This window comes from Harmonia axyridis, chromosome 5 (assembly GCF_914767665.1).
Source record: "Harmonia axyridis chromosome 5, icHarAxyr1.1, whole genome shotgun sequence".
NCBI classification, from domain to species: Eukaryota; Metazoa; Arthropoda; class Insecta; order Coleoptera; family Coccinellidae; genus Harmonia; species Harmonia axyridis.
This window is the reverse complement of record NC_059505.1, coordinates 10,648,746-10,671,451: the sequence shown is the minus strand read 5'-3', so window position 1 is coordinate 10,671,451 and position 22,706 is coordinate 10,648,746. Positions and strand designations below refer to the sequence as shown.

Sequence of the window (22,706 nt, the reverse complement as noted above, 5' to 3'; positions counted from 1 at the left end):
TCAACAAAAGGTAGGAACCTATTATCACAATGAAAACAATAAACTCTACGTATTTGATATGTGATCTAACTTACAAGTTTCTTCAGAAAAATAAGAAACCTAACGAACCTATATTTCAAATTCAAATCTTAATATCTCAAAAACTGAAAGGGCTATAAAGAAAAAACTAAAAAAATCTTTTTACTTTAACGCTCTGCAGTTCGGTAACGAAGCGTTTGCTTAGGAAAAAAGTCTTATTTTGACCTGAAAAATACGCCCCTGATACCTTGGTCCTTGATACTGTATTTAGAAGATAGGTATAGTAAATCATCCCAATTCCCAAGACACTTGAAGGAAGCCTGAATGTTCTGAATATTCAAGGGTTGTCCAACTTTCCAGCAATTCATTATGAGCCAAGGTATTCATTGCCTAACAGACAATAATACTTTTAAATAAACCCTGATATTATAGCGGTTCGTCTTTGGAACCAGAATGTGTAGATTTGGTTGTTTCTATTGGCTAATATAGTCCACGTTCCACCACATGCCGATTTGGTTACTTTCATTGGCTGCAGCTGTCACTTCCGAATTAATAATGAATTTTTCTATACAACCGACAAACTACAGCTAAGATCTCTACAAACAATTTTTAGGGCCAGTTGCACCATTTGCCTAAACATTGATTAAAAATTTAAACGTTGATTACTGATGGTACAAATGGCCCTAAGGTATTTAAATAATAGGTCTATGATAAAATCACAGAAATGGTAAAATGAGGCAGTTGGCTCAGTTGGCTGTAGGTAAGATGTCTAAGGGCCATTTGTACCATTTGCTAAACATTGATTAAAATTTAAACGTCGATTAATTTCTGATTTCTCTTAAGAAATCATAGAGTAATCAACGTTCAAATTTTTAATCAATGTTTAGGCAAATGGTGCAACTGGCCCTCAGAGAAATCAGAAATTAATCGACGTTTGAATTTTAATCAATGTTTAGGCAAATGGTGCAAATGGCCCTTAGAACATTAATGAAAGGAATGGAAATCGCCTTGTACCTAACTGATGCATTTGTTTTGATGCCAACATTCGTCACTCATTTTCTGACGGGACACTATAGCAGTAGCGTAACATAATTTGATCAATTAGGAAATTATCAATTGATGCTCAAAAATAGTTCACAATGTGATTTATTAATAAAAATTCTTTCGTGTTTCAAAAGGGTCAATGGTTTTCTCAGTTTAATGATTTAGCTATTGTGAAGTTACGAAAAATTTTTTATGAATAAATCACATTGTAAAATATTTTTGAGCATGAATTGATAATTTCGAAATTAATCAAATTAGGTTAGCTAATGCTATAGCACAGACTAACACAGACTAGTAATCTGTGGCTATAGTGTCCCGTCAGAAAAGGACTAAAGGAGTGACGATTGCTGGCATCATAACAAATATATCAATTAAAGGCGATTTCCGTTCCTCTTATTAATATTCTATTAAGATTTAATACGTTTATGGATTCTATGACCCTTGAATCGGATATTTGGATTTGAACGATTATTTCCATCGGATATGTCATAAGTAATCAACCTTCTTGTCAAATTAATTAAATTTTACCACCCTCAGTCATAGAGGACGAAATGAGAAATGCCTATGCTGTCAGTACTGTCAAAGACTCAAAGATTAAAAAGCTGAATACTCTTTACTCTATAGTTAATGTATTCGTCTGCATTTTGAGCTAATTTTTCTCTTGCAACCGGAATGAAAACAAAATTTTGCTAATGATCTAGTTTTTAATATTTACGAAAAAAAATTGCATCATGGATGACGAAGTTATTCGTTTTGAAATAACAGATCACGATTTGGATAATGAATTCAATACAAGAAGAGGTAAAGCACTAACGAAGGAGCAAAAAATTTACGGTGAGTGATTTTTATTTTAGTGCAGTTGTGTATATAATAATATTTATAAATAATATTCACCAAACTTTTCATTGAAATTCGAATTTTCCAACATTGATAACTTTTTAAGGCATTTGGGCTGAAGATGAGAGTGATGATGAGAGCCGAAGACCTACTTTCAAAAGCAACAAGGAATCCAAAAATTATTCTGCTCCTATTGATTTTGTGGCTGGAGGAGTTCATCAAGTCGGTAAAAAAAAAGATGTCAAAAAGCAGGAGGATGAAGAAACAAAATTTAATCCTGAAACTCTTAAAACGGAAAAGGATTCAAGTGATTCTGAAGGGGCAGATGACTATACTTTTTCTAGAGCAGGTTGATAATTTCTTCATCAAAATAAGCATACTTGATGTTTTATAATTGATTATCAATGTTATTAATTTTTGTTTAGGTTTAGGTACATCTACTGAAACTAAGTCTTTTACAACAGAAATTACAGGAGATATAGCAGGTTTGCGAGTTAAAAAGAATCATTCAAATTTGAGCGATAGAGGTGTTGGTAATTGGGAAAAACACACAAAAGGAATAGGAGCAAAGTTACTTCTTCAGATGGGTTTTCAACCTGGCAAAGGACTGGGTAAAGATCTTCAAGGAATATCAACTCCTGTAGAAGCACATTTGAGGAAGGGACGAGGTGCTATTGGTGCCTATGGTCCAGAAAAGCTAGCTAAAGTGGCACAACTTACGGTAATATTAGGGTTTACTATATAAAAGAGGACAAAGTTTGCTAATTTTATTTTTTTAGGTTACAGACAATAAAAGTATTAAGCGAGAAAATGAGGAGCCAAATGGTGAATCCAAATGGAAAAAAGTTTCAGAGAAGAAGACAAGATACTATTATCGAAGTGTTGATGATGTTATAGAAAAAGGTAAACGTCCTGGAGCTTATAGAAATTCAGGAATCGTAAGGTAAAGACGACTTAGTTAGTTTGGAAAAGAAATGAATAGCTATAATTACTAAGAAGTTGATAATTTTCATTTTGTTTTCATTCTCATTTTCCTGTATTCATATGATGATTCCACTTGTCTTTAAGCTCAATCCCTCAAGGTATGGTTTTGCAGTGGTTTGCATACTAGCTTGAGACCAAAAGGTCTAAGGTTTAAGTCCTCTGGTTGGGAAAGAAATTTTCTGACTTGAAAGTACCATTCTACCTATTAACTATTGAGTAAACAATTTATAGTGCCATGCTAATATGGTGTAAGGACCATGCAAAATGTTGGTTTATTGCCAAACTAGAATGTGATCTGAAACAAAGAATACCATATAGGTGGACTATTCTCATCAATAGTTATTTTCAGAAATAAGTTGCTATACAAGCTACAAGCTTTCTTATACATCTGCATTTATGCTTGAAAATCTATCCTCAAGGAAGCTACATATACATAGCTCCCATCCTGATATTGACTCTGTCTAACATGATATTTTTCATAACATTTTTTGGTTTACAATTCTCAAATTATAAAAAAATAATTGTTTTTCGTTGAGAAAACTATTTTATGAAAAAATATTTATTGAACATGGATCATAATACATTAAGGAAACAGAAATTTGTCAGATGACTTCTGTACCAATTAATATAACATTCAGGCTATAGAATTCATAATGAATGATATCTATAATCTGAAACATGGACGGATTAAAGAAGTTTTTTTCTTATAAGTAAATCAATTTCGAAGATTATCAAAATTGATTTAATGTAGTTGGACAGATTTGCAATTTTCATTAATTATCATTCGAAACACAATAAACCATCAATATCGACTAATTTCCAAACAATTATAAATTTTGTTCACATTAAAAACTGTTAAATTATCAATGTTTTTTACAATAGTGTCAGGCGTCATTTGACATTTCTTTTAATGATTTACTTCTATAGGTCTTTGTCGAATTCTTTATAATAATATCAATTTATTATGTGGTAGGTCATTTTCTTCCTCCTAGTAAATACGTTTATGCAATTTATCAGTTGCATCGCTGCTAGATGTTTTCTCAGAAGTCCCCATCTTCTGAATAGAAATTTTTTTCATCACTCTACCCATTTCACTACCTGGTAGTTTGGAGGTTCCTCTGAATACTAATTTTGTATTTACTACTTCATATGCAAAAGAATTCAAACTCTTTCATCTTAATCATTGGCATTATCATTAGAGGCACCATGACTTGATCCACTTTTCAGGCATTTGAATCCAAGAGTCTGCAATAAAGAAAACTACATCATTCAATGAAAAATTCTTCAAACTCATTTTTTAATATCTTTATTTTCATCCAACAAAATTTCGATAACTTTTAAATTATGGATCACACTTTGATCCATCGGTTGAATTAGAACAGAACAATTAGATGGAAAAAATCCAAATGATACCACTTTTCTTATTATGATGATACACTGGAAGTGAACTGAACTCGAGGATATTTAGACTTGCCTAATGCAAGTCACTTCAGTTTATGATTACCGCATGCTCTAATGTTTTTTCAAGAAGGCACAGCGCCAATACAAGTCATCTGCATTGTGCATCTGATCCAGACAGAAATCAAGTTCTTCAATTTTTTGTTGAAAAATGGTTTGAAAAGGTTCTACCTCACCTTATTATTCGATAGTTTATCACCAGTGATTTTTAATGAGCGAATACTATTTCTTTATTTGATTCCTTGAAATCATCCCAAGCAAGCATTAAGTTCAACTTCTTACCATAATACATTTTTTTACATCTGAAAATTCAGCGTCGCAGGGTTTACTGTAGCATAATATGTAAGGAAGAATACTTCTTCTCAATGTTGGTTATGGTAGATTTTCAGATATTGGATTGGAAATTAATTATGCTATATTATTTTGAACTTGCTTTCAGAGGATTTCAAAAATATATACATCAAAGTTCATATATGTATATTAGAGTAAAAGAATGATAGCCTGCTCAGTTTTTCAATTTTTTTTTAATCTTAATGAACTTGTTAATAGGAATGTATTTTTGAAGCTATTGACAAATGAAACATTTCAGCCCATTTTCTCTATTTTATATTTGATTAGAAACTAAGAAATCATAGACCATTGATAAAATTTTTTCCCATACAACTTTTTGGTTTGTATGTAGAACCATCATTTCTTTGTTATACTTTCAATATTCTGAAAAACCTTCATTATTTCTATATCAGAAACTTTTTTCCCAAATCTAGTGTGTAGTTGATAGATTCATCAAACAGGTCTAGAACATCATGTTGGAAAGATAGGATATTCAATGCATGACAAAGAGAAACTTGACTGTCCAGTCGAACAGTGCAAGAAACGAAAGATACCTATGTGCATTATGACAATGAATAATCCAGTGTTGAAGGACATATAGCTTGTTGATTTGTTTTGAATTATATTTCATTTCAAGTTCAAGTACATTTATCAATTTTTAACTGCCAAGAAATCGATAAGAATTTGTTTTTTACCTACAAAACAAATTTTCCATTTTATTAGGTGTATTATTTTTCCTATTTGTAATTGTGCAATTTCAATTGTACAGTGCATCCCATTTTGGGTGAGACTGCCAGGTTTCTCGCTTGTTATTTAAGATAGAGCCTTGCGGTTTTCACGTTCCTGTCCTATTTTTTCGTGAAACTCAAGTTGGTCTAATCAGATTTTGCATAACTGTTTCCGTTCAAGAGATACAGGGTGATTTTGGAAATTGATACTTTTCGGACCTCTCCTTTATCTCCGAAGTTATTAGAAATAATGCTGAGGTAAAAACTACGTCTGAATCAGAATTTTGCGTAGAATCCAGTGGCGTACTCAATTTTTTTTTTCGGGGTATGGTTTTGAAGATTCAACACAAACCTATATTTTTTTCAATGGAACACCCTATATATCATTACCTCGTTGAATTCGTTATTTTTTTCCCTTCAAAATGATGATTTTTATAAATAGTAGAGTAAGCAAACAAAGATAATACACTCATCACTAACATGATAAACAAAACGTAGGTACCTACCTAATAGCAACAAATGAATAATAAAAAAAATCATAAACATTGCATAATATCTTACAGATTATATATACTTAGATTAAACTGTTCAAATTGCTCCCCATTTTCCTCTAATACATAATTGACAAAACTTTTCAATACGCCTGAGTGCATTTAATATTATAAAAGGGCGGTTTTGTAAATCCTGGAAAACTGCCTCTCTTGATGCACGAAGTTCTTCGAGACTGTTATGTCTTTTACTGAAGTATATTATATGTATTAGGGAAAATGGACAGCAATTTGAACAGTTTAATCTGTAAGATATTATGCAATGTTTATGATTTTTTTTATTATTCATTTGTTGCTATTAGGTAGGTACCTACGTTTTGTTTTTCATATTAGTGATGAGTGTATTATATTTGTTTGCTTACTCTAGTATAAATAAAAATCACAAATGAAAATTATCCAATTAATTCTTTTTTTCATATGAAAAATCCATTGCTCATTAACAAAAAATCATCATTATTTGATGTTTTAGTGTTTTTTTAACATTTCTGACCATCCTACCTATATAGTATCATATATCATTTTGAAGGGAAAAAAATAACGAATTCAACGAGGTAATGATATATAGGGTGTTCCATTGAAAAAAATATAGGTTTGTGTTGAATCTTCAAAACCATACCCCGAAAAAAAAATTGAGTACGCCACTGGATTCTACGCAAAATTCTGGTTCAGATGTAGTTTTTACCTCAGCATTATTTCTAATAACTTCGGAGATAAAGGAGAGGTCCGAAAAGTATCAATTTCCAAAATCACCCTGTATCTCTTGAACGGAAACAGTTATGCAAAATCTGATTAGACCAACTTGAGTTTCACGAAAAAGTAGGACAGGAACGTGAAAACCGCAAGGCTCTATCTTAAATAACAAGCGAGAAACCTGGCAGTCTCACCCAAAATGGGATGCACTGTACATATTGCCATCAAGTTATGATTACAATGAGCACTAATAAACAATTTATTTTCTGCGTAAATTAATTTTTACATTTTAACATTCATGAGTTATAATGAATTATTGAATATTGTTCCATCTGAAATATTTACATACCTTTTATTTACAGTGATCTGTCCAAAGTTAAAGTTATTGACATGACTGGCCCTCAGCAGAGAGTACTTAGTGGATATCATGCTCTAAGTGGTCTCAAAGCCCCACCTGGTGTTGAACACTTTGAAGACGTGATTCATAAAAAATGCTCAAATTTTGCTTTACCTGAATTAACACATAATTTAGGTCTGTTAGTAGATACGACTGAGCAGGTAAGTCTATTTTATAACATTGCTTCTGTTTTAAACCAGTAAATGAAGATATCCAGAACATTTCTTGAATCAATAGAGAGAAAGTTCACAGCAAAACCTTTAATTGATTTCATTAAAATGATTCGGTATGTTACTTAAATCCTTTTTTTCAGGAAATCATCAGCGATGATAGAAAAAATAGAATTAATAGAGACAGAATAACAGCCTTGACGCAGGAAGAAGAATCTTTAGTAATGATACGAGAAAAGGAAGAAGCACTTGTGAAGAATTTACACAATGTAATGAGTATGGTTGGAAAATTGGTTGATCCTTCTCAAAGTTTTTCACTGGGACAAGTATCTGAGATGTTCCAGGAGCTGCAGGTATTTTTGTGTTTCATTTAGGTCTTGTAATAGTTTTAGGCAAAATGCATGATAACATGTTATACAAATTTGAAATCCCGATAATTGAAACATAATAAAACTCATTCAAATATATCAAAATCGTTTTTGTCCAGAATTATGAGAATTTTTTTTCCAAATGGTTCGAATTTGAATGTTTTAAAGCACTAATATCAATATTTTAATTTCTTAGATTACCCAATTTGTCATAATATTCTGATCGAAATTTAATAAAAGCCGATTTTGCATTATCGAATCAATGATTTCAATTCAAAGATTTTCTAAATGCATTAACTAATAACCATTACATTTTCTAACTGCTTAATGTTACTTTAATTTTGCAGGATGGATTTTTCGAAGAATATTGTAGATACGAATTAGCAGAATTGGCTCCAGGATTAGTTGGTCCACTCCTAACTTCAGCCATGGCTAAATGGTCACCATTGAATACTCCAAGAGAATTCTTTTACGTTTTCAAACAGTGGAAATGTATTCTGGAGAGGCATTTGATGCATCGTGGGAAACTAGAAGGTAATAAAATGGGAATTCAGCCATATGATTGTCTCATTTGGCATACTTGGATGCCTGTGATGAGAACTTGTGTTAGGTAAGTTCTGTCCTAGAATTAAAGTGAAAGGATAGATTAACTTTTTTTTGTGGGTGTTATTTTGGACAATATTTCTTTTCTGTAACACGGAAACTTATGTCCCTTGTTTTGTGCTACTTTTTGAATGGAAAACATTCAAACATTCAGATGTTGTTGAAATGAAGATGACGAATTTTTTTTCCTGGCTTCTTAGGATAAGCCATTTCGTTGAAAACTACTCTTTTTTTGCAAAAAACTATTTTTTCCAAAAAGCATCTCAAGCTTTTTAAATTTAATGAATTGAAGAACTGAAAGACAAATATTTCCAAATATGAATGTCATATACCTCATTCTGACTGCTTTTGCAGGAACCAGTTATCTCTTTTGGTTTTATGAAGTCTTCAGTGGTATTTCTGAGTATAATACTTTGTTTAATGCTCAAACACCACGTAATACCGTCTTGTTATTTTCAGATTTAATAACTGCAATATATATTTTGTTTTAGTACATGGAGTCCTAGGGAATGTGACAACTTGATTAATTTATTAGAGCTGTGGAGTCCCATTCTTCCGCAATGGATAGTGGATAATATGTTTGACCAGTCAATAGTGCCCCGATTGAAAGAGGAAGTTGAGTCTTGGGATCCAATGACCGATACTGTTCCTATTCACACATGGATACATCCATGGATACCACTCATTGGTAAGATACAAACCTTTTTGGTTTTGACGATTATTTTGATTAATTTGACACAGGATGTCGCATAACTTAAGGGCCATAGGGCAGCAGGTGATACTAGAGAACAAAATAAGAATATTTGTTCAATGAATATGGAGTTCAGTTATTGAAAGTTGTTGCGAGTGAAACATAATTTTTTGAAAAATTAAAATAATTTTAAAATAAACAAAATTGATTCCTCAGTTATCACTTGGTGAAACATAATTTCAATATTAATGAAAGATAAGGCCAATTGCACCATTCAAAAATTAAACGCTGTTTACGTAATCAATGTTTAGTACTAATCGATGATTATAATTTTTACCGATTGTACCGATTGATAATAATCGATGTTTAGCTAAACAGGAGATATGTTTGGCAACATTTCAAAATATTGACGGTGATCATAGAAAAATCAGGACTATCAATTTTCTAGTATAATGTTCTCTGTTCTTATCGTGACAAAGTTAACATAAATTACAAATTATTATTATAAATTGTCATTGAATGATAAGTCACGATCTGAATCTGAATCCATATTTTAATTCTGAAATTCCTCACAAAACCAAACACAGAAACATACAATGTGACACCATCAGGTTATGTCCATAAAGAAATAATATTCAGGTTATGTAATAAGTCATATGTTTTGACGTTTTGAGTTGCTCAGAACTAAGATGTCTAAAAACCAGGTGTATGAACTGATTAGCTTTTGTTTTGCCAATTTTGAGAATATTAGTTAAGCTTCGTTATGTCAACTGTAGGTAGCGCTATCAACAAATTAAGATTCTTGTTATTTATTATTTATGAGTTTTGTGCCATTATGTACCTATATATGTATATCTTTCATTATAGTTATGATCTATGGAAGTAATTCTTGTAATTGAAATACCAATAAACTCTCTATTACAAATATTTGAATTCATTCAGTAAACGGTTCGTGTTTTGTTTCACGACTTTGCACGATCATACTCGGTTACACATCGCTTTGGATTGGTCAGTATCGGGTTTTAATTAATGTATCCAATCAAAAACAACGGAAAAAAGATCGAAATGACAAATATGACATTGCGGCGCCACCACGAACTAAATCTAATATTTTCAATTTGGTCGAATGTCATTGCATTCAAAATTTGACGAGTGCATTCACCATGTTTTTAGACATCTTACTCAGAACCATAGGCCTAATGTCAAATTGATATTAGGTCTATGCGCAGAACCCCATTTAAAACTAATCGGGAAAATAAACGTCCAAATTTTCCTGTTTAGTGTAATCGGTGATTAGGCCACATTAAACGTCATTTGACAGATGGTGCAAGAGAAATCAGAAAGTAATCAATGTTTAAATTTTTAATCAACAATTAGGCAAATGGTGCAACTGGCCCTAAGCACTTGACTATGTTTCACGTTTTTTTTTATTAATAAAATCTTTTAATGATAAAATTTTAAAATAGATAAATTCAAAATTAGTATATTAGCGTTTTCGAATTTCGGAAATCCGATTTCAATATTATTTTGAACATAAATCATAGAGGGCGCTTTCTACTTCAAAGTTCAGTGACTTAATAAATCACAGTGGCGACAAGTGTGGTGTCGTTTTTGATTGGCTAAGCCTAAATATGGCGGCTTTATGTTTCTCCATTTACCTGATTTTTGCGATTTATTCAAAATTAAGGCCCATTTTATTTAGTCACTGTAGTATTCTTCAGTTCAATATATTTGTTCTATATACAATCAAATAACAATAAATAACAGTTACTACTACTACTATCAGGCCCAATAATTTTGATTTTGACGTTTTTCAGTTCAGTTTAGTCAATTTTATTCTTAGCTTCTATGGTTCTATGTCCCCATTCGCCATTTTTAGGCTCAATTAGAACTAATCGTCGCCACTATGTTTAATTAAGTCACTTTAATTCAATGCTTAGAGTAAAAAATAGCATAGAGGTCGCTGTCTTCTATTATAGTACAATTTATTGTGAAGCCAAATGTTTTTCTTGTTTGTTATTTTGATTTGTGGACAAGGGATGGTTAGTAGAGGGAGGGGCATACTTTTTCTAGTAACTACTGAGTCAGTCGGCGTCTGGAAATACCTGAAGATGTCAAAACTCTGCGTTTGCTATGGTAATATTACAAAGTAAATAAAAAAAGGCGTCTATATATTTTATTACTCTTGATCATAAATTAAAGATTTCATATTTTTACCCTGTGAATAATAAGAGTATAAGAAAAATTACAAAAAAAAGAACTCATATCTATTGAGTAATTCTTATTTTTGAGCTTTAGCCTGTTGCACTATGGCTCTTAAGTTTGGGACAGCCTGTAGAGTGAAAAGTTGATTGAATATTCTTTTCAGATACCAGATTGCAGGACACAATTTATCCAATAATTCAAGATAAATTGGGAGCAGCTCTTACGAATTGGCATCCATCAGATCGATCAGCGAAATTTATGTTACAACCCTGGAAGCGTGTCCTACCTGAAGGAGCTTTCATTGCATTCCTGATAAAGCATATTGTACCCAAATTACAAATGTGCATGCAATCACTTGTAATAAGTCCACTTGAACAACATCTAGGTAAGAAATTGCTCTTTATTTTTGTAATATCTTTTTGTTACGGCGGATCTTATCAACTATTCACTGATGAGTCTAAAATACTGGTGTGTTCACTGATTAGATGTTGTATAGACACTATACAAAGGATTGACCTACAGTGACTTAATAAAACACAGTGGCGACACGCGTGGTCTCGTTTTTTGATTGGCTGAGTCTAAATATGGCGGCTTTTTTTTACATTTTCCTTTTACCTGATTTTTGGGATTCATTCAAAATGTAAGGCCCATTTATTAAGTCTCTATAGTATTCTTCAGTTGAATAAATTTCAATTTCAAATACTATCAGGCCCAATAATTTTAATTTTGAGAAAGTGTCAGTTCAGTTCAGTCAACTGTATTCTTAAATTCTATGATAAAGCCATATGGTTCGCCATTTTTAGGTTCAATTTGAACGAATTGTCGCCAATGTGTTTTATTAATAGCGTATTCGACTGGCTGCACCAGTGCGAATTAATTCGAATTTTTGTAGTGCTAAATGACATAATTAGCTCGAATTAATTCGAACTGGTGTAGTCAGTCGAATACTCTATAAGTCACTGTAGGATTGATCAATAATAATAATAAACCGACTTTATTCAACAAATGTACATACATTTGCCCTGAAAAGGCGAAGATTAGCTAAAGCTACTCTTAAACTCTTTAACCTTTTCAGTTTACAAGACAAAAAAAAAACAAAAAAAAACAAAAATGATATTTTACAATTTCAATAATATTGATTTGAATATCAGTAGAAGAGAAAAAAAACAAATAAACCAGTGAATACTACATTATGAAAATACAATGCGACAACAATGTGGCTAGTTTTGCTGATCAAGCAGTTCATTTTTAATGACTTTTCTAAATTTGGTTATTGGTATTGATAGTTCCGGTTTGAAGGAATTCAAAAGTTTTACTGTATTGTGAGTAAAACTGCGTTCAAATAGAGCTGTCGAATGGCGAGGCATGTTAAGTATCTGTGAATGTCTGGTGTTGCGATTGTGTAAATTATTTCTGAAAACGAGCTTGTCATAAAGATAGGGCGGACTTTGAGTATTAAACAATGCAAAAAAAACAAGGAAATGGTATTTAAACATACTAGACACTTCAACTGCAGAGTGCATTGAGAAATGTGATCATATTTCCACAAATTAAATATGAATCTACAACAAGTATTTTGCACACGTTGAAGTCGATATTGAGTGAATTTATCAAGACATGGGTAATAGACAATGTTACAATAATTAAGAAGAGATAAAATCAATCAACAGCATTATTTCAAAATTTTCGTTTGTTCTGTCAAAAGACGTTGATCTTGTTATTATTGTTGATTTAACCTCAACCCACGATATTGACAGAAAAACGACGTGAGCGCCATAGGTAACGATGCGGAAATCAAATGAAAAGGGACCAATACCATCAAAATCCAAGAAGTATAGTACACAACTTGAGTTGTAAGAAAATTGCGCACTCCAACTTTTTCTAGTCATGCGTAATATGCTTCTTACAACTCTTGATATGTAATATAATATATTGTTTAAGAAATTTTGAATTATACCTGTTCTGAAGAGTTGCTATAAAACCATGTTTTCCCTGTGAAATTATATGAAGAAATTTGAGCCAAAACTCTTTGGACATACATTACGCCAAATCATTTGGTACTCTTTATTTCTTCATTGTTCAATTTTTCACTAAATCCAGTTCATCTATAACATTGAAGTTATATAACAGTTCGACCTAGTGGCTTTCAAGAAGGGGATCTTTTTGTGAAGGAAAGTTGGGAAAATCAGGAAATGGCTCTAAATAGTTCCTATCTTCATTGGGGCCATTGAAGGCAAGATACCCTCGAAAACTACGCCACTGGAGTATTTTAGGAACTCAACACAAACATGAAAATATCGGAACTCCTCTGAAATGTTGGGATATTGAGAATAAATCTAAAGAATAAAATATTGACAATATAGAGAGAAAAAGAGAGAGTCCAGAATTGAAATTGAAAAATGTGAAAAGTCTAATAGGCACTCGAAATTGGTATACCCTGTAAAGACTTATTTTTATTGTTATTCCTTGGAAGAAATTGAACTCGGCTACTTTCCAGAGGATAATGTCTTTAGTCATCATAAATTTCCATTGATGATGAAATTTTGGTTTGAGCTATGAAACTGAAGCTGATTTAATTTTATTTCAGATAATTGGCATTGGGTTATGGATTGGAACGACATGCTATCTGTTGGTAATATGACTCTGATTTTGGACAAGTTCTTTTTCCCTAGATGGTTGCAAACCTTGGCCTTATGGTTGAATCATGATCCTAACTACACACAGGTCACAGAGTGGTATTCTGGATGGAAAAGAATGCTTTCTGATGAACTTCTATCACAACCAACAATTAAAGAAAACTTTCACAAAGCCTTAGAAATGATGAATAGAGCTGTTAACCTGGACCAGCAACCAGGAGCTAAAGAATCAATTTCATATTTGACAACAATAGAAACCAATGTACCACCACCCCCACCTCCACCAAAAGTAGATGTAAGTGATTCTTGATGAATAATCTTTTTCCAATTGTTTGATTAAATTTTTGTTGCAGAACTTTGCTGATGCCCTCAGGATGACTTCGCAGATACCACAAAATTTCAAAGATCTAGTTGCAAAGAGATGTGAGGAAAATGGCATTCTGTTTGTACCAATAACAAATAAGTATCGGGAAGCAAAACAAGTTTACAGAATGGGCACAAATGGTATCCAGTGTTATATAGACAGAAATGTTGTTTTCTATTCAAACAATAATTCTACTTGGTTACCAGTTTCCTTGAATAGATTATTAGATATGGCATAAATAGGTTATGGATGTTATTGTATATTTATTAATTTCCAGTATAAAACTTCAGAACATAAATTGTAAATATGTTTTCTATAATAAACAATTTTGATTAGACAATGTTTTTATTTTATTTTGATGCATTAAACCAAAAAATATATCGTATATGCCATTTGCTATTAGTTACATTTGACATGCCTATAGCTATATAACGGGTGTTTTTTTTCGAAGTATATAACTTTAAGTTGGCATTACTGTTCAAGATGGGCGACCGATTTAACAGCTGTCAAGTGATTTATTCTCAGTTTGGTTTGGCAATTCATCAAGAATAGACTCACGCCTGAACAACGATTGCAAATAGTGCAATTTCATTTCGAAAATAATGGTTCTGTGCGGAATACGTATCGCGCACTACGTCCATTTTATTTTGTTTAGCGATGAAGCGCACTTCTGGTTGAATGGCTACGTCAACAAACAAAACTGCCGCATTTGGAGTGAAGCTAATCCTCAAGTGTAGGTATGTCGAAACACCGTTACATCCAGAAAAACTGACTGTTTGGTGCGCTTTATGGGCTGGTGGAATCATTGGTCCGTACTTCTTCAAAAACGATGATGGCCAGAACGTTACAGTCAATGGTGATCGGTATAGAGCCATGATTACTAACTTTTTCATTCCTGAATTGAACAACCATGATGTCCAGGTGCTGTAGTTCCAACAAGACGGCGCAACATGTCACACAGCTCGTGCCACAATCGATTTATTGAAAGACACGTTTGGTGACCGCCTAATTTCACGTTTTGGACCTGTGAATTGGCCTCCAAGATCTTGTGATTTAACACCGCTAGACTACTTTCTGTGGGGCTATGTAAAGTCATTGGTCTATGCGGATAAGCCACAAACCCTTGACCATTTGGAAGACAACAATCGCCTTGTTATTGCCGATATACGGCCACAAATGTTGGAAAAAGTCATCGAAAATTGGACGTCCAGATTGGACTACATCCGAGCCAGCCGTGGCAGTCATATGCCAGAAATCATATTTTAAATGCAATGCCACAAGATTATCTTGCGGATAAATAAAATTCATGTCAATCGAATAATCCATCGTTGTTTTATTGCAATTTAAAGTTCTATAGCTCTAAAAAAAACACCCTTTACATACCTCCTGTGCCTGTAACACATACTCACTGGGGTTTATGCGCAACTCATTTGATTGTCAGAGATTGAAGTATGCAATTTATTCGAAACCAACTTTGCTAGTATGTATTTGCTTTTACTTTCTTAACGGAAGATTTATTTACCTTAGCTCATTGGGTCTTTCATGGATATACTGACAAATAGTGACAAGGGTTTACCTGTGTTCTAGTCCGTATCGGGTTCAGGGGAACAGATGTGGAATATTTATGTGCTCTTCTAGAAGTCGGTGATATAAGGTGTAATAGAAAAAACTATTTTTTTTGTACGAAAAACAAGGCTTTAATTACCATAGTAGAATGATCTGATTTTGGTCAAATTTGCGCCGTTTTGTTCGATAACTTGTTGCCATTTTGAAGGTAATATTATGCCTCTCTCATAAAAGCCATCGTCCCTATTGGCAAAAAAATTGGGGCAGTTGATTTTCAGGAGCCTCTGTTAAAGCGAATTTTTCACCAGCAAAATTGTTCGTCATGGACAGGAACAGATGGTAATCACTTGGTGCCAGGTCCGAACTATAAGGTGGATCCAACCAAGCTCTCGGAGCTTCTGGCGAGTCACTATCGGTGTGTGTGGCCTGGCGTTGTCCTACTGGAGCACAATTCCTCTCCTACTTTGCCAAAGCTGGCTGGTTCTGGGTGATTGCTTCCTTCAAACGGTCCAATTGTTGACAGTACAGGGTGGGCAAATTTCGATGTTTTAGCACTACAACTTTTGAACCAGAGGAGATAGACAAAATCTGATACCCACTTCTCGATCTCTTTTTCTGAGAAACTAAAAAGGGTAGTTTTCGTTTTTGGCTACCTTCTTTTGTTTTCGAGTTATAAGCGAAAATTGGAAAAATGGCGAAATCGAAAAACAGTTATATCTCCGCTAATACTCATGATAGAGCTCTGAAATTAAAACATTATACAGGCACTTTTTTACGTAGAATCTAGTGGCGTGCTCGTATTTTCAAAAGGGTTTTTAATTACGAAGCTATGACCCAAAGTTATGTTTTTTTAAATGGGAACACTAGATTTTTGTGCCATTTTCTGAAAGCTTAATTTTTCCTGATTTCAAAAATATATAACATCGTATGATTCGGATCAATATAAATAATAGAAAATGGCCAAAAGCCTCTTTTCACCTAAGAGTCTCAATATTTCTATGGTTTCAACTGTTGATGAACACAGAAAAATTGAGCTTTCTATAACAAGAGCAGTGTCCTTCCGTCCATCTGATTATTTCTATGCTTTTCACTTATTTCTACAAAATTCGAATCTAGATATGTTTTATAAATTTTTTATCTAAAAATTGATTTGGAAATAACGGAGAAACCACAAGATCGAATTTTTCAATCGAAAGAGTTGTAATGAGATGCATGTATCAGGAGATTATTTACATAGGTCTCCAGAATCAATACGCACAAGTAGCAATCCATTTTAAACAGCATATGAAACAATGCATATCTAATTGAACTCAACATTTTAATTACGAAGGGACAAACAAGAAATAATATTTAACCTAATAATGACAACAATTGCACAGTCGACACCTCTTCTCGATATTTCAATAGATGAATATTTTAAACTGTGTTCAAGCTACCTAGGAAATTTTTTCCAAGTTCGTTTATCTTTTCGAAACTATTTGGATAAAATAAATATAGATTCGAATTTTGTAGAAATAAGTGAAAAGCATAGAAATAATCAGATTGACGGAAGGACACTGCTCTTGTTATAGGAAGGCTCATCAACAGTTGAAACCATAGAAATATTGAGACTCTTAAGGAAAAAAAGGTTTTTGACCATTTTATGTTATTCATTTTGATACGAATCATACGATGTTATATATTTTTGAAATCAGGAAAAATTAAGCTTTCAGAAAATGGCACAAAAATCTAGTGTTCCCATTTAAAAAAACATAACTTTGGGTCATAGCTTCTTAATTAAAAACCCTCTTGAAAATACGAGCACGCCACTGGATTCTACGTAAAAAAGTGCCTGTATAATGTTTTAATTTCAGAGCTCTATCATCAGTATTAGCGGAGATATAAATGTTTTTCGATATCGCCATTTTTCCAATTTTCGCTTATAACTCGAAAACAAAAGAAGGTGGCCAAAAATGAATACTACCCTTGTTAGTTTCTCAGAAAAAGAGATCGAGAAGTGGGTATCAGATTTTGTCTATCTCCTCTGGTTCAAAAGTTGTAGTGCTAAAACATCGAAATTTGCCCACCCTGTACAGTTTCGAGTTAACAGTTGTGCCGTAGGGGAGAAGCTCACAGTAGATAATTCCCTGTCAATCTCGCCAAACACACAGCAAAACCTTCCTAGCCGTCAATCCTTGCTTGGCCACCGTTTCCGCTGGCTCACCGCGTTTCGACCACGTCCGTTTTCGCTTGACGTTGTCGTAAGTGATCAACTTTTCACCAACCGTTTAAAAAATAGGTTAATTTTGTTGCGATTCAGCAGCGATTCGCAGATGGAAATTCGGTCCATGTGGCTTTTTCCATTAACTCATGTGGTACCTATACATCGAGCTTCTTCTTGAGACCAGCCTTATGCAGAAGGTTGCAAACGGTTTTTTTCAATTTTTGGCTCTTGGGCAATCGAGAACAGTGATTACTTAACGGCCGGACTTTGTACTCGACAATGTCCATGATTTTATCGACATTTTCAACAACTGGCTTGCCAGTGTGATGTGATATATGCATCTTTGACTTATAAATTACCGAGACGGAATGGACGAAACCCAAATTGGGCTGTTACAATATCAGGACCATAAACACTATTCACATTTTCAGCAGCTTGGCTTGGATTTTCGCCTTTATCGAAGAAAATATAGCATATTTTCTCTTTGCCAGTGTCTATTTTAGACTCGCGCTCAAACTAAACCGATTCAACTAATCACAAAACTGTCAGAAAAGTATTTGTGGTACGAATCTTTCAAACGCCATCTAAACCGATCGGCGACTTTCCCAATTGATGACTGGATTGCTCATCGGACAGTGGTTTGGGGGAATTTCTGGTGTTTTCCTGGCTTCGGGATGAAACTCATGATGACTCTCTTCCATCTATCTTGAAAATAAAAGGCCATTTTGATTTGAATCAAGTCCATTACTTGAATTATTGAAATTTGTGCAGTTGTAGGAAAAGTATAGTTTGCAACATGTGGAGAATAGTAAATTGTGCAACAAGTGGGGAAAGTCCAACCTTTCTCGCGAGTGTGGAAGTTAGTGGCACTAGCCTGAAAGGCGAGTGCCGCAAACACACGAGCGAGAAAAGGACTTTCTCCACATGTTGCACAATATACTTTTCCTACAACTGCAAAAATTTTAATAATTCATGTAATGGACTTGATTCAAATAAAAATGCCTTCGTTGACAGTATGTGCTAATTTATTGCGTTTCCATAGAAACGATTCAAAAGCCCAATTTCATTGGTCTTCCAAGCGAGGTGTGGGAAAAGTGCCGTGAGAAATAATATTTCCCACAGTATGAGCAACACATAGTTTTGAAATTGAGTAAAGCTATGAAGAATACGCTACTTTTCATAGCAGTTGTAGGTAAAATCCTTTTCTCGCGTGTTCCACACTCGCGAGAAAAGTTGGACTTTCACCACTTGTTGCACAATATAGTATTATATTTTGCATGTTGTTTAAGTAACCATCGACAAAATTCTTGTTGTCAATTTATACTTTTCTATTCAATTCAAATATGAAAATAAATCATTTCAAATTCTTGTAACTTCAAAATGAATCGGGCCTATGTTCTAAGCAAAAAATGTTCAGAATGATTACAACTCTATCATCTGTTAAAGTTTGTCATAGATGAGTTTGTAGAACACCCTGTATATATCACATTTGATTATTTCCTTACAAAAATTAAAGATCAATAAAGCATGTGAGATGAAACAGAAAATAAATTATCTATTACAGATCTCATTTACATGGATCAGCAGTAGAAAACAATATTTTTGTCATATCTTTGATCTTCAATCATTTCGAACATCACGGAAATTCGATATAAATGGAGGACACAAGAGCAATTATATCTGGATTATACTTTTTTTTATATATAAATAGTCTGATGTTGATTGAGAATGCAAATTACAAATTTATTTTACGAAAATGAGGCAGTGCGTTATTTTAAGTGTCCTTTTTTTCTGTGTAAGTTTCCTAAAGTTAATAATTATTCCATAAAAAATTGATGAATTTTGGATCTCAATTTAAATGATGATTTTTTTGCAATTAATAAAATGTAAATACTTGTCCCAGGTTGTGAGGGGAAAAGTTGTCGTTGAAAAAATCGAGCAATGTGGCGATGGTGCGAATTATAAAATAAAGTTTTCAAGTCATTTGAGAGAGGAGGGTGGTGTTCAAATAGCTGGAGGTTCTTTGAAAACTGAAATCGAAACTGGAGACAACGTGGAGGTAAGTATACAATATTTTTCAATCACTAATAATAATAACAAATAGTTATTTTTTCTAACAACCGATGTCATATATATTGGAAGAAAAAATGAAGGAAGCACTGACGTGAAATCTGGAGTGAAGGAACTTTTTGCATATTTAATAATGTTCTATTTTAATTTTCCATTGATTTCATTTTGATCATTATTCATGAAATTGAATTAAATATTCATATATATTTCCTGAAAATTTACAGAACAATGTGGACATTTATGCATTAGAAAACGGTGAATTCAAATTCATAATCAATGCGAAAGAAACATGGTGTAATTCTCTGCACAATTATATGGGAGACTTTGGTTACGACATGCAGAAAGCAGCTGGTTTAAATCCAGGAACTTGTCCATTACCAGCGGTGAGTGTATAATATTTGTTAAAAGCTTCTGCCAAATATTACAGAGATTAAAAAAGATACTATCAAATTTGATAGAAGAATTTGAATACTTATAGCTATAAGAATAAAAAACAAGTAGGACCAAATAAATTTGTGATATTAGTCACATATTGTAAGGAGATTTCTGAATGGTTTTGTTCTCTTTCCATCATCATTTAGATTTAAGGGGGGTTCATTCCTCACTTCTTTAAGTCTCTTTTCGAAATATTTTTTTCGTTGATATAGCGACTTGCATATTTATAGCAGTCCCACCATCACCCGAAGCTCGGCTCGTGAAAGCTTCAAGAGCTTTTTGTCGTAAGTAGGTGAAATCGTCACGAATGTCTTTGCCTGAGCAAGTGTAAGTCCAGTGGATTATCCTGTTATTCAACTTCCATAGCTGGACCGCAGCTTTATATTGGTCTTTTCCTAGCTCACAGAAAGGCTCAGGTCCAGCAGGTGTTAACCTTGATGCACTTTTTTCAAGTTCATCAGTTTTTTCATTTCCTTCAACCCCACAGTGCTCTGGTACCCATCTTAGAGTCACTTTATTGCCTCTGGCCAGTTGCTTTATGGTGTTACGGCACTCCCAAGTCAACAGAGACCCCTGGCAGTACGATTCCAGGGATCTCAGCGTGGTTTGGCTGTCCGTGGGGATGTAGACATACGCCACCTTGAGGTTCATTTTAAGACACTCTTGAGCGCATACATAAACAGCCAGTATCTCGGTCTGTAAAATCGAGGGCTAACTTCTCAGGGTTTTAGAGATCCTCAGTTTAGGTCCATATATCCCAATGCCAGTACCTCTCTCTGATTTTGATCTATCGGTGAATCCTATGGATAACTTCTTGTCCAAACGATTTACGAAACTTAATGCATTAGGACGGTCATTTATGATCGTTTCAAAGGGCGTTTCAAAATCGAAAGTGGTTGGCATAACATCCGATGGTTTAGCCAAGAGGTTTGAATCTTGTTGATTCAATATCCTCATATGTCCAACCCAGTTTCCAGGTAGGAGCATATACCTTCCCTCTAAACAAAAAAATACCTTGGCATGATTGCCATTATCACTATCCTATACTGAAGATTGATCACCATCGAACTGGTATATAACTATAGTTTGATACTTTAAATGCTGTCTAAATTTATTTCAAATCATATTTCTATTTCTATCATATGATTGATATCTAAATTTAACAATTTTGTTTCCGAACTGAAACTGTTATTGTTATTGCGTCGTCCAAAGACATGTGAAAAGAATAATAGGTTCAGCAGGTATTTAGATAGACCAATAGCTTTTTTGCAATTTATTTTTCAGGACAATTGTTCACCACTAAATCTTTGTTTCTTACAGGGAGAATATTCCATAAAAGACCATCCTCTAGACTTCAGTAAATTCAAATTCCAAGATGTACCAAAGGGAACACTTAAAATGGTGGATAACATAATTGATGCGAAAACAAAAGAGAAACTTGGATGTATTGAGCTTGTAGTTGCTATTAATGGTGATTGATCGATCATCTGAATTATCACTGTTATTATAACAATTCAACAAATAAATATTAAGGACCTTTATATTTGTGATTTTTTTATATGTATTCATAATTTGATATATCAAAGCTATAAAAATATGTAAAAAGAGAGAACGCATCAAGTTCCTGATTTGCGAGATTAATTGAAAAAAGATACCTTAAGAAGGATTTATTGCTCAAAAGATACAACTTAGATATTTCGTATTAAACACAAGGCACTTTATTTTGTTATTACCAAGATCTTTCGAAAAGACACGTGAGTGTCTTGTTGAAACTAGGAACCCCGCTATCAGGTAATTTTGCCGCTTGCTATGACATTACATTTGATACCGGGCTTTGTTATTATTTGTTAAAGTCACAATAGGGAAAAAGATGGATTAGGGGAAGCGAAAAAGGAATATTATTGAAAAAAAGGTAAATTAATTGAAAACAGACTTAACTTTCGATTATTTATTTAATTCTTAAATCTAACTTACAGTAAATGTTCAAACTGTTTCCCTCGGACTCTAATGCATAAATGACACCGTTTTATAAAATTACGATTCAATTTTCTTAAACTAATTTCCGATATGGTCCGGGCTGCGTCGAATTCACGCAATTCTTCCTCGCTTCATATCGGAAATTAGTTTGAGAAAATTGAATCGTAATTTTATAAAACGGTGTCATTTATGCATTAGAGTCCGAGGGAAACAGTTTGAACATTTACTGTAAGTTAGATTTAAGAATTAAATAAATAATCGAAAGTTAAGTCTGTTTTTAATTAATTTACCTTTTTTTTCAATAATATTCCTTTTTCGCTTCCCCTAATCCATCTTTTTCCCTATTGTGACTTTAACAAATAATAACAAAGCCCGGTATCAAAT

General features: G+C 33.3%; 2 protein-coding genes across 2 annotated transcripts; both read left to right on the top strand.

Annotated features, from left to right (window-relative positions):
• The first annotated feature begins 1,618 nt into the window (after nt 1-1,618).
• Nucleotides 1,619-14,411, top strand: LOC123680160 (tuftelin-interacting protein 11). The gene is made up of 11 exons (XM_045617927.1): nt 1,619-1,896; nt 2,006-2,248; nt 2,325-2,620; nt 2,679-2,842; nt 7,000-7,195; nt 7,348-7,557; nt 7,920-8,182; nt 8,667-8,863; nt 11,235-11,456; nt 13,659-14,002; nt 14,061-14,411. The coding sequence occupies exons 1-11, from the start codon at nt 1,794-1,796 to the stop codon at nt 14,307-14,309; spliced, it is 2,487 nt and encodes an 828-aa protein (XP_045473883.1). The 5' UTR covers nt 1,619-1,793; the 3' UTR covers nt 14,310-14,411.
• Nucleotides 14,412-19,490: 5,079 nt separating this feature from the next.
• LOC123680274 lies at nt 19,491-21,886 on the top strand. The gene is made up of 4 exons (XM_045618076.1): nt 19,491-19,635; nt 19,744-19,899; nt 20,135-20,293; nt 21,666-21,886. Exons 1-4 carry the CDS (start codon nt 19,597-19,599, stop codon nt 21,822-21,824), a joined length of 513 nt encoding a protein of 170 aa, XP_045474032.1. The 5' UTR covers nt 19,491-19,596; the 3' UTR covers nt 21,825-21,886.
• Nucleotides 21,887-22,706: the final 820 nt, after the last annotated feature.

Coding starts and splice junctions, on each gene's coding strand:
- LOC123680160 (XM_045617927.1), top strand. CDS start 1,794: ATGGATGACGAAGTTATTCGTTTTGAAATAACAGATCACGATTTGGAT. Junction 7,196..7,347: donor TAGTAGATACGACTGAGCAG/GTAAGTCTATTT, acceptor CCTTTTTTTCAG/GAAATCATCAGCGATGATAG. Junction 8,183..8,666: donor GTGATGAGAACTTGTGTTAG/GTAAGTTCTGTC, acceptor ATTTTGTTTTAG/TACATGGAGTCCTAGGGAAT.
- LOC123680274 (XM_045618076.1), top strand. CDS start 19,597: ATGAGGCAGTGCGTTATTTTAAGTGTCCTTTTTTTCTGT. Junction 19,636..19,743: donor TAAGTGTCCTTTTTTTCTGT/GTAAGTTTCCTA, acceptor TACTTGTCCCAG/GTTGTGAGGGGAAAAGTTGT. Junction 19,900..20,134: donor AAACTGGAGACAACGTGGAG/GTAAGTATACAA, acceptor GAAAATTTACAG/AACAATGTGGACATTTATGC.